We start from the raw sequence: 12,360 nt of genomic DNA, 5'->3' as shown, positions 1-12,360 counted from the left end.
GGAAGTATTCTTTCTCCCCTATCCCCAGGAATATATATATATATATATATATATATATATATATATATATATATATATATATATATATATATATATATATATATATGACGACAATGAGAGGAAGATATGAATATATGATGCTAAAGTTTGATACTTATTTTGACAAGAGAAGATACCATGATACACTGGCTCACCCCAACACATGATGCTAACTGAACACCATCACCCTTGGCCACTGTACACTCCTGGCCAGGATAAACCTGGGCCAGGAGTGTACAGTGGCCAGGATGAACGTGGGCCAGGAGTGTACAGTGGCCAGGATGAACGTGGACCAGGAGTGTACAGTGGCCAGGATGAACGTGGACCAGGAGTGTACAGTGGCCAGGATGAACGTGGACCAGGAGTGTACAGTGGCCAGGATGAACGTGGACCAGGAGTGTACAGTGGCCAGGGTAAACCTGGGCCAGGAGTGTACAGTGGCCAGGATGAACGTGGACCAGGAGTGTACAGTGGCCAGGATGAACGTGGACCAGAGCAGTAGGGAAGTGTAGCATAATATGAGAACTTAATATGTCTCACACACTCAACTTGTGCTATGTAAACAAACATGAATACTTGGAGGACGAACTGTTGCTGTACACACATACACACGTACGTACATGTACATAATCGTAGGTACACACAAACCTTGTGGAGGTTGTGGTGGTGTTGATGACATGGCACACACACACACACACACACACACATACAGACACATGTGTACATATATATCTCGCTGATTCATCTAATCCCAATTCCTTACTTACACACTTTACACTGAGTTACAATGTACACTCTGTGTGTGTGTGTGTGTGTTGTGTGTGTGTGTGTGTGTGTGTGTGTGTGTGTGTGTGTGTGTGTGTGTGTGTGTGTCATGTATACAGTGGTCAGGATGGAGGAAGTGTATAATGGTTTGGTGTAGACACGTTGTGCATGTCACACATGACCACCACATGATCTCTGACCAACACCACACCAACCCCCTCATGACCTACTTATGACCACACACACAACACACACACACACAGGTACACACACACACACAAGGTGCACGGTACATCATCATGTACAGTCCTCAACCCACAAGTCCGTTTCTCTTCAACAGGCCACACCAATCTTGGGACAACTTGTCTCTGTCCTTCACAACACGTGTGCGTCATCACGCCCAGCCAGGTAACAACCTAACTACCTACAGTGCCGCCCGTAACAGGCCATTACAACTGACGTAAAGTAACGTGGCTCATAATAACCACACCATCCAGGTGTAGTTGACCATATAATGTAAACTCTAACACAACCAAATATGTGCCACATCGAGAGAGAGAGAGACAACAGGTGAGGCGACACCATCACGAAGGATCGCGTGTGATTGGGAAGTGTACAAGAGAGAGCCAGGATGGAAGGTTCTTCGTGCTGGGGTTATAAAAGTGTGTGTGTGTGTGTGTGTGTACAGATGACAACCATAAATAAATTAACAATTATAACCACAAGTATGAGAGGCAGCTTAATATGTAACATTGCAACACATGTGTGTACACATGTAGTTCCTTCGTATGTGTGTTATGTATTCGTACCTTGTCAGTACCAGGGAGGCATAATTGGCAAGATACATGACTAACAAGATCATGTTTCGTAACAACCAACTCAACAAGACATAATAACCTTTATGTTTAGTATTCCCTATGTGACAACAACAACAACAACAACACTTGACGTGGTCAACACCGTGGTTCCATATGGATGTTATGTGGGTCGAGAACCAAGTGGTAACACACACGCTACATAATACCGTGTGCAGACGCTACATAATACCGTGTACACACACTACATAATACCGTGTACAGACGGTACATAATACCGTGTACAGACGCTACATAATACCGTGTGCAGACGCTACATAATACCGTGTACACACACTACATAATACCGTGTACAGACGGTACATAATACCGTGTACAGACGCTACATAATACCGTGTGCAGACGCTACATAATACCGTGTTGTGGAAGCCAGATATATATATATATATAGAGTGTTGTTATGTTGCACACTAACCTGCATGAACCACCAGGGTCGGTCACACAGGTGATGGCTGAAGAGGTTGTACACAGGAACAACCCCAGAACACGTTCACAACCTCAACTGCAACACTCTGGCGGTCCAGAGTGAGAGAGAGAGAGAGAGAGAGAGAGAGAGAGAGAGAGAGAGAGAGAGAGAGAGAGAGAGAGAGAGAGAGAGCATTAGAACCTGTGTACTCATAAACATTATATTCTTAACATTTTATATATATATATATATATATATATATATATATATATATATATATATATATATATATATATATATCCACACACTTTAAGGTTAATATATATCATGATATGATGAACACATGATCCACTGCCTCATATATGTGGCCACATATGTATTCATGAGGCCTGGCTGGCTAACTGGTTGGCCACACTCATCTTATCTCATGATCACTCAACGACTTCCCACAACCACTCCACCTCCCCCCCCCCGCCCTAGTACGAACGACCCTTGAACGCTGGGAACGACCCTTGACCCCTGGGAACGACTCCTGACCCCTGGGAACGACCCCTGACCGCTGGGAACGACCCCTGACCGCTGGGAACGACTCAAGCACAAGGTCACGACCCCTCCTGCTAGGCACAGTCGTCTTATCCTGGACCAAGACCCTCATAGTTCAACTCCAACACACAGGTCGTACCGTTCTGCACACACACACACACACACAGGTCGTACCGTCCTGCACACACACAGGTCGTACCGTCCTGCACACACACACACAGAGGTCGTACCGTCCTGCACACACACACAGGTCGTACCGTCCTGCACACACACACACACAGGTCGTACCGTCCTGCACACACACAGGTCGTATCGTCCTGCACACACACACACACAGAGGTCGTACCGTCCTGCACACACACACAGGTCGTACCGTCCTGCACACACACACACACAGGTCGTACCGTCCTGCACACACACAGGTCGTACCGTCCTGCACACACACACAGAGGTCGTACCGTCCTGCACACACACACAGGTCGTACCGTCCTGCACACACACACAGAGGTCGTACCGTCCTGCACACACACACAGGTCGTACCGTCCTGCACACACACACACTGGTCGTACCGTCCTGCACACACACACACAGAGGTCGTACCGTCCTGCACACACACACACACAGGTCGTACCGTCCTGCACACACACACAGAGGTCGTACCGTCCTGCACACCATTAGTCGACCTTGTACGACACACACTGGGACGACGTGGTGGGTGGTAATGTTGGTACACTATCCCAGGGATCATATATATCCCACACTAGGGACCACATGAGCTACAGGTGTGTGTGTGGGGGGGACAGGTGCGACGACGCAAGGCAGCTAAAATCACACATGTACATCGTACGTCAGGAGGAGGGGGAGGGGAGGGGGGGAAACAAGTGTTCTGGTGCCAGGTGTGTGTGTGTGTGTGTGGGGGGGGGTCCACACCTGCTACACCCCCCCCCACACATTACAATGTACATAACTGGACCAACTGGTGAACCTTGGCCGCCCCCCCTCCCTCCTTCCTTGCCCCTCGTGTAAAAAATAAAAGAAAAAAAAACAGTGGTGCCAGAGCGGCCCATAACCAACACAGGTGCTGGGCCACACACACACACACACACACACACACACACACACATTGAATGGATGAACCACAACCATGAACACCAGCAGGAAATAGTGTGTGTGTGTGTGTGCGTGTGTGTGTGTGTATCGTCCCACACCTGTGTGGCCACCAGAGTCCCACATCAGGACACACGTCAACATGACCTGTCTACTGACATGCATATATATATATATATCCCAGCCTGGGTCACGTGCCCATGATAGCGACCAACCCACCTTGGGAGGGATGAACAGCTGGGTTGACTGTGGGCGGACGTCCGCACGGTGCCATGCAGTTTGGTGGCCACACATACGACCACGACAACCATCGTAACAAAAGGAAGAGAGAAGAGTTGCACGGGACTATACCACACATCTTAAACCGGCCCATTATGGAGGATAGAAGAACACTGGGACCTTAACAGCTGAAGGTGTCCCAAGGTTCAGCACTGGGACCTTAACAGCTGAAGGTGTCCCAAGGTTCAACACTGGGACCTTAACAGCTGAAGGTGTTCCAAGGTTCAACACTGGGACCTTAACAGCTGAAGGTGTCCCAAGGTTCAACACTGGGACCTTAACAGCTGAAGGTGTCCCAAGGTTCATCACTGGGATCTTAACAGCTGAAGGTGTCCCAAGGTTCAACACTGGGACCTTAACAGCTGAAGGTGTCCCAAGGTTCAACACTGGGACCTTAACAGCTGAAGGTGTCCCAAGGTTCAACACTGGGATCTTAACAGCTGAAGGTGTCCCAAGGTTCAACACTGGGACCTTAACAGCTGAAGGTGTCCCAAGGTTCAACACTGGGACCTTAACAGCTGAAGGTGTCCCAAGGTTCAACACTGGGATCTTAACAGCTGAAGGTGTCCCAAGGTTCATCACTGGGATCTTAACAGCTGAAGGTGTCCCAAGGTTCAACACTGGGACCTTAACAGCTGAAGGTGTCCCAAGGTTCAACACTGGGACCTTAACAGCTGAAGGTGTCCCAAGGTTCAACACTGGGACCTTAACAGGTGAAGGTGTCCCAAGGTTCAACACTGGGACCTTAACAGGTGAAGGTGTCCCAAGGTTCAACACTGGGACCTTAACAGCTGAAGGTGTCCCAAGGTTCAACACTGGGACCTTAACAGCTGAAGGTGTCCCAAGGTTCAACACTGGGACCTTAACAGGTGAAGGTGTCCCAAGGTTCAACACTGGGACCTTAACAGGTGAAGGTGTCCCAAGGTTGGGATCAGTAAGTTCTTGTGTGAAGAATGACTGGCCAGCACACAAGGGAGTGAATCATACCATCAGTTGTGAAGTGGTATGTAAACAGACGAGGTTATCATGGTAAACAAGATCTGAGGTTATCATGGTAAACAAGATCTGAGGTTATCATGGTAAACAAGATCTGAGGTTATGATGGTAAACAAGATCTGAGGTTATCATGGTAAACAGACGAGGTTATCATGGTAAACAAGATCTGAGGTTATCATGGTAAACAGACGAGGTTATGATGGTAAACAAGATGAGGTTATCATGGTAAACAGACGAGGTTATGATGGTAAACAAGATCTGAGGTTATCATGGTAAACAGACGAGGTTATGATGGTAAACAAGATCTGAGGTTGTGATGGTAAACAAGATCTGAGGTTGTGATGGTAAACAAGATCTGAGGTTGTGATGGTAAACAAGATCTGAGGTTGTGATGGTAAACAAGATCTGAGGTTATGATGGTAAACAAGATCTGAGGTTATGATGGTAAACAAGATCTGAGGTTGTGATGGTAAACAAGATCTGAGGTTATGATGGTAAACAAGATCTGAGGTTATGATGGTAAACAAGATCTGAGGTTGTGATGGTAAACAAGATCTGAGGTTATGATGGTAAAGAAGATCTGAGGTTATGATGGTAAACAAGATCTGAGGTTGTGATGGTAAAGAAGATCTGAGGTTATGATGGTAAACAAGATCTGAGGTTATGATGGTAAACAAGATCTGAGGTTATGATGGTATCTGAGGTGATACAGAAGTAACCTGTGAAAGTCGACCTTAAAAGTTGACATTAAGATGTGGTGAGGTGTGACGGGCCACAAGAAACAAAGTTTATATTTCTTCACACAATTACTTCGGTCACGGTCAACCGATCCTCAAGGACGAGACCTTCCACATCTGATGTAAACCTGGCCAGCTCACACACCCAACCTGACGACGGAACGACCAAGGTACCGCTGGAACGGTACGACCAAGGTACCGCTGGAACGGAACGACCAAGGTACCGCTGGAACGGTACGTGCAAGGTACCGCTGGAACGGTACGAGCAAGGTACCGCTGGAACGGTACGAGCAAGGTACCGCTGGAACGGTACGACCAAGGTACCGCTGGAACGGTACGAGCAAGGTACCGCTGGAACGGTACGACCAAGGTACCGCTGGAACGGTACGACCAAGGTACCGCTGGAACGGCACGAGCAAGGTACCGCTGGAACGGTACGACCAAGGTACCGCTGGAACGGAACGACCAAGGTACCGCTGGAACGGTACGACCAAGGTACCGCTGGAACGGTACGAGCAAGGTACCGCTGGAACGGTACGACCAAGGTACCGCTGGAACGGAACGACCAAGGTACCGCTGGAACGGTACGTGCAAGGTACCGCTGGAACGGTACGAGCAAGGTACCGCTGGAACGGTACGAGCAAGGTACCGCTGGAACGGTACGAGCAAGGTACCGCTGGAACGGTACGAGCAAGGTACCGCTGGAACGGTACGGTACCGCTGGAACGGTACGAGCAAGGTACCGCTGGAACGGTACGAGCAAGGTACCGCTGGAACGGTACGAGCAAGGTACCGCTGGAACGGTACGAGCAAGGTACCGCTGGAACGGTACGAGCAAGGTACCGCTGGAACGGTACGACCAAGGTACCGCTGGAACGGTACGTGCAAGGTAGCGCCACAATAAGGAACGACCGGAACGGTACGGTCCATGTGCCGGCGTAATATTGTAAATATATAAATCAAGAGAAGATTAGCAGGAAGGTACAACGAGGCTGACCCTCATAATGGTCCTACCATACTACCAGGAGACACTCATAATGGTCCTACCATACTACCAGGAGACCCTCATAACCATAATGGTCCTACCATACTACCAGGAGACCCTCATAACCATAATGGTCCTACCATACTACCAGGAGACCCTCATAATGGTCCTACCATACTACCAGGAGACCCTCATAATGGTCCTACCATACTACCAGGAGACCCTCATAACCATAATGGTCCTACCATACTACCAGGAGACACTCATAATGGTCCTACCATACTACCAGGAGACACTCATAATGGTCCTACCATACTACCAGGAGACCCTCATAACCATAATGGTCCTACCATACTACCAGGAGACCCTCATAACCATAATGGTCCTACCATACTACCAGGAGACCCTCATAACCATAATGGTCCTACCATACTACCAGGAGACCCTCATAATGGTCCTACCATACTACCAGGAGACCCTCATAACCATAATGGTCCTACCATACTACCAGGAGACCCTCATAATGGTCCTACCATACTACCAGGAGACCCTCATAATGGTCCTACCATACTACCAGGAGACCCTCATAACCATAATGGTCCTACCATACTACCAGGAGACCCTCATAACCATAATGGTCCTACCATACTACCAGGAGACCCTCATAACCATAATGGTCCTACCATACTACCAGGAGACCCTCATAACCATAATGGTCCTACCATACTACCAGGAGACCCTCATAACCATAATGGTCCTACCATACTACCAGGAGACCCTCATAACCATAATGGTCCTACCATACTACCAGGAGACCCTCATAACCATAATGGTCCTACCATACTACCAGGAGACCCTCATAACCATAATGGTCCTACCATACTACCAGGAGACCCTCATAACCATAATGGTCCTACCATACTACCAGGAAACACTGTTGTTCACATAGTAGGAAGTGAGCATACGTTCCCACACCATCTACACATACATACATACACAGGTAGCACCACACATGAACTGTGTACACATTGTGATAGTAAACAAACCAAATGTTCATATTAAAGACATCGGTAAAACATATGAGCATCACTCGCTTTACTGTTCCCTTCATACAAACTGATAACACACACACACACACACACATACGCACACATACCACACATACGCACACATACCACACACGCGCACACACACACACACACGCACACATATATACACACACGCACACAGAGCGCGGCTCTGTGCGTGTGTGCGTGTGTGTGTGTGTGTGTAAACGTCACAAGTAAGAGTGGATCACCTACCAGCCATGACGCGTAGCTCACACTGCACACACTCATACTGAACCGCTCAGCCAGCCAGCCCCACACCACGGGGGGATGAAGGGCGGGATGGGGCGCATCACATGTGGGGGGGGACTCCACTCCCAACATGGCAGGTGCAGGAGGGGGAGGGGAAGGGACAAATAATCATGAGGGAGCGAGTACTCGCCTAGTGACACCTACTGTGTATCTATCCTTGTGAGGTACAGTGAGGTGAGTGGTGACATGAGACAGGCATGAGGAAGGGGAGGGATAAACATGGTCAACACACAAGAGCCACAATGAGGGGGATGGGGTTAAGGGAGTTAGAATGAGTTAAGAGAAGGTTGAGCGTGAGGCTGGGGTACTCTGCTCCTGCCTGATTAATCATGGTGACCTGTGAGACTGTGATGGTGAAGCTGAGTCATGAGATGCCTCTCATGTACCAGGACCGGCTGGTGAGGGTGCACCTCACACAGTAGTACACTAGGCCATTACTACTACCGTCCTGACACAGTGCACCAACAGCAGTACGTACTAACCCTTGAAATACTATCACACGTACACTGATGTACATACCTTGATCTAGGCAACTGTGGCTACCAATGTATACACACACACATACACTGATGTACATACCTCGATCTAGGCAACTGTGGCTACCAATGTACACACACACACGTACACCGATGTACATACCTCGATCTAGGCAACTGTGGCTACCACCGTCCACACACACTAAGTACAAATCTTAAACTGCCCACTGCCTCAACACCCAGTCTTCTCAACCAAAAACTGTTGACTGTATATCATGCAGTCATAACTGTCTCTCTCGCCTTAACCTGATGACTGTCACTTCCCTAGCCCTAACTATCTCCTTAACCTTAAATTTCTGACTGTCTCCATTATCCCCTACAACGCTTATCCATCATCAAGATAAACTATTACCATGATCTTGACCCTCTAATCTCCCTATAGAGGTCATCACAATATCTTACATCTTCCAAGATAGAAGTTTAGAAATTCAAGATAGAATTAATGTACCAGGAACAGGTACACTGTCTAAAGCTATTCCAGTTTTATGGTAAAAAGAAAAACAAAAAACACTACTGTTAAGATTACAAGATCCAAAAATGAGGAAAACAAAATTGGGAATGAAACAGTAATGTGCCTGTCTATGTAATGCATAGAAATGGCCCCAAGCAGCATTGTTATACATCCACTGTTCTTTCCATCCTGTACCATGCTGTGTTTATCCACTGAATATACGTGACCTTCAGTGCACCTCTGTAACTTACTCATCTTTATCTGTAAACCCTGATGACGGCCTGTACAGTCTTGCCCAGGTCATATCATGTGGACCAGCATATAGAAATATTCAACCGGCTAAGTCATCACTGCTGGCAACACTGGTTTTAACAAAACCAAAATAATGATTGAAATCACAGAGGTTACAGTTCAATGTGTGTCAAGACAACAATAACACTTTCGTCCAGTATTACATGAGCAACCACAACGCCTTTACATTGTAACAAAGAAACTGCAGTTCCCACGGACTGTATTTCTTTTTGCACTGTAAACAAGATTCATATATTTAAATGTTTCAGGAGAGATGCCCATCATCATATCTACATCTTCAGATCAACTGAAAAATTTGTGCTTCCAAATAACGAAATGGCTGAAATCAAGTGAACACATAGGAACAACTGAAACAGACACACAAGTGTATCGTATGCAAACATGAATACGGTTGACACAGCTGTTGAAAGATCCAGCGACTTGTTAGTATCATGACTTATTGTTGATCTGCTTTTGCCATTTACAAGCCCTGCTTGGATATGACCGTATAGTCATTACAATGGTTGGCATGTACGTAAAACACTACACTGTAAAGTAATGAAGTATACAGAGTCACTGTAGTAACAAGCACTTGCCTTTAAACTTGGAGTCTGACAAGCTATGAAATCATCTTTTTATACATTAGGGTTGTGGGACTGGTGATAGATGAAAGGTCTCCGAGACATACTCTTATTGTAAATCTCGCTTTTGCCAACTTGTCTGCTATGAAAAAGGAGACATGACTCTGATTAAACTTGAAATGTCAAGTAGTTTGAGTCACTATGAAATGGCTAAGTTAAGAACACGAGGCTTCTCCACTCTTATCACCATACAAAAAATATCTATAAACCTCCATTATCATCAGCATAACCCTTTAAAGCACACTCACTCTTCCTCACTTCAGCCTCTCCACCAGCACAATGCTTCAAAAACAGCATGCAATAAATTCTTTAAGTCATTTAATTGATGTTTTGGAGAGAAGTATTTCCAAAATGGAATTGAGTAACTTTGGTTTAAAACTTTATCATTTCAAAAATATGTTATATATACTTTCTTGCTTGTTTTTCTATATTCAATCTGCATGGAAATACAGGTTTCATTTCTGCAACACTGAGAGAATTTACAAAATTATTCCGGACTTTCATAAATTTCCTTTGTTCATTATAAATAAATTCTTTATGAATTTGTTTAGGACTGTTACATGAGCCAAAAAATGTCAGACAACATTGATCTACCAGTTTCCAAGGGACTGTTCTCAATGATGTCTTTGGCTTTACCATCTTCTGCGGTTATTAATGAGGTGAGACAGTGTTCAGTTAATGTAATACAGCTGAAATCAATTTTCTTTTGTCAAAAACTTCAGAGAGATTATCTTTATAGCTTACCATCACTACTGTTACTTCCATAATTTTTTGGCACTTCCATTTCTACAGCATCTTACACGTAAAAAATCTGTTCTGCGAGTAACCCATGAATCTGCCTGTTTGTCTGCGAAACTTTAAACATATTATCTCCAGCATGATAAACCAAATATAGTACATAACACAAACTTCATTCTTACATCATACATAACCCCTGTCATGGCGACCAACTAACTGATTTTTGAGTTGGTTATGTAAGCTTATATATCAAATAAGAAAAACTACTTTCTCAATGCTTTAATACACGAGCAACAAATAAAACTGATTTCAAACTTATACATGAATTGTGCAACACGACCATGGCACACATATTCATCCTTACGTAAAGCAATACCAAACAGTACGATCTGCTCATCTGTGAGGACAATATTTTGCCTACGAGTGTTGATGATCGAGAACACAGAAAAAAGACAGACAACCTAGTAGGTTTGACAAACTTTGGTTATGCAGTTCCGTGAAGACATCAACAACAGCAAATACTAAAGGAAAGAGATAAAATGTCTACAATAATCTGACAGTTTACACGAAGACTGTAAACTAAAATGGTGAGCAAGGATGAAGTACATGGACAAAATGCAGGAGAATAGTACAATACTACTACTGATTCATCTACTACTACAACTACAACTACTAGGGAAGGCTTGTGAGGTTGCTGGTGGTATATATCTACTACTACATCTACTACAACCACTAGGGAAGGTTATAGAATGTTTCATTATATGGTGATGTTGTAGTACACGAGTGCCTTACGTACCCAGACAACAAAGGTACTGTCTTCTCGTTCCATCACATATCATATCGCTTCACACATAATTCTACATCAACTTTACGTCAACTTAATCATTTAATAACTAAAGGTAATTATGAGGGATAGTTACAGTTAATGAACATTATATCACAAACTACCGGTCTTAGTACAACATGGAATCAATGTAGTCAACACAACAAGTTACAACCAGTTATAGTCTTACCTTAAGGTCATCAATGTAATCAACATAAATTACAACCAGTTGTAGTCTTACCTTAAGGTCATCAATGTAATCAACAAGTTATAACCAGTTCTAGTCTTAAGGTTATTAATGTAGTCAACATAACAAATTACAACCAGTTGTAGTCTTACCTTTGGGTCATTAATATAATTAACACAACAAGTTACAACCAGTTGTAGTCTTAAGGTCATTAATGTAGTTAGGTAATATAGTGCGGTAAAGCTACAATGTTTCGTATGTACATCAAGACAAACTAGATCATATATAAATGTTCATAACATATAATGTAATATAACAAGAGTAATTATATGATCACAAGTTCATAACATAATGTAACAAGGTTATTATATGATCATAATCATCATTAACGATGGTAGGTTGTTACAAGACAATGGTAGTTAACATTATACTTCTACACTTACCTCATGGCTGAGCAACGATCACTGAAGTTCTCGTACATATTCATGACCACATATATATATTCATACTTGGTGAAAATCGTCAAATTAGGACAAGTTATGGCCGGAGTGAGGGTGGCCATGTGGGCTGGCGCGCCCACCTCACATCTTGTCAACATGTCA

The 12,360-nt window shown here is 44.8% G+C and overlaps 1 protein-coding gene across 5 annotated transcripts in view; it reads right to left on the bottom strand.

Annotated features, from left to right (window-relative positions):
• The window catches only part of LOC139767418 (sodium-independent sulfate anion transporter-like), a 61,057-nt gene extending 48,697 nt beyond the window's left edge, over positions 1-12,360 (bottom strand). For 2 of the 5 annotated variants that reach the window (XM_071696777.1, XM_071696780.1), the window contains exon 1: positions 12,202-12,360. Coding sequence is in view for 2 of the 5 variants with exons in the window: in XM_071696775.1 (XP_071552876.1) it covers positions 8,035-8,041 (7 nt within the window). In the remaining 3 variants the exon portion in view is untranslated. Of the gene's footprint in view, positions 1-2,094; positions 2,116-8,034; positions 8,075-12,201 lie in introns of those variants that run through there. The other 3 variants (XM_071696775.1, XM_071696776.1, XM_071696779.1) reach the window with 2 other exon arrangements.

Source organism: Panulirus ornatus, chromosome 61 (assembly GCF_036320965.1).
Source record: "Panulirus ornatus isolate Po-2019 chromosome 61, ASM3632096v1, whole genome shotgun sequence".
Taxonomy (NCBI): Eukaryota; Metazoa; Arthropoda; class Malacostraca; order Decapoda; family Palinuridae; genus Panulirus; species Panulirus ornatus.
The sequence above is the reverse complement of the archived record's forward strand: the minus strand, read 5'-3'. Positions and strand labels throughout refer to the sequence as shown.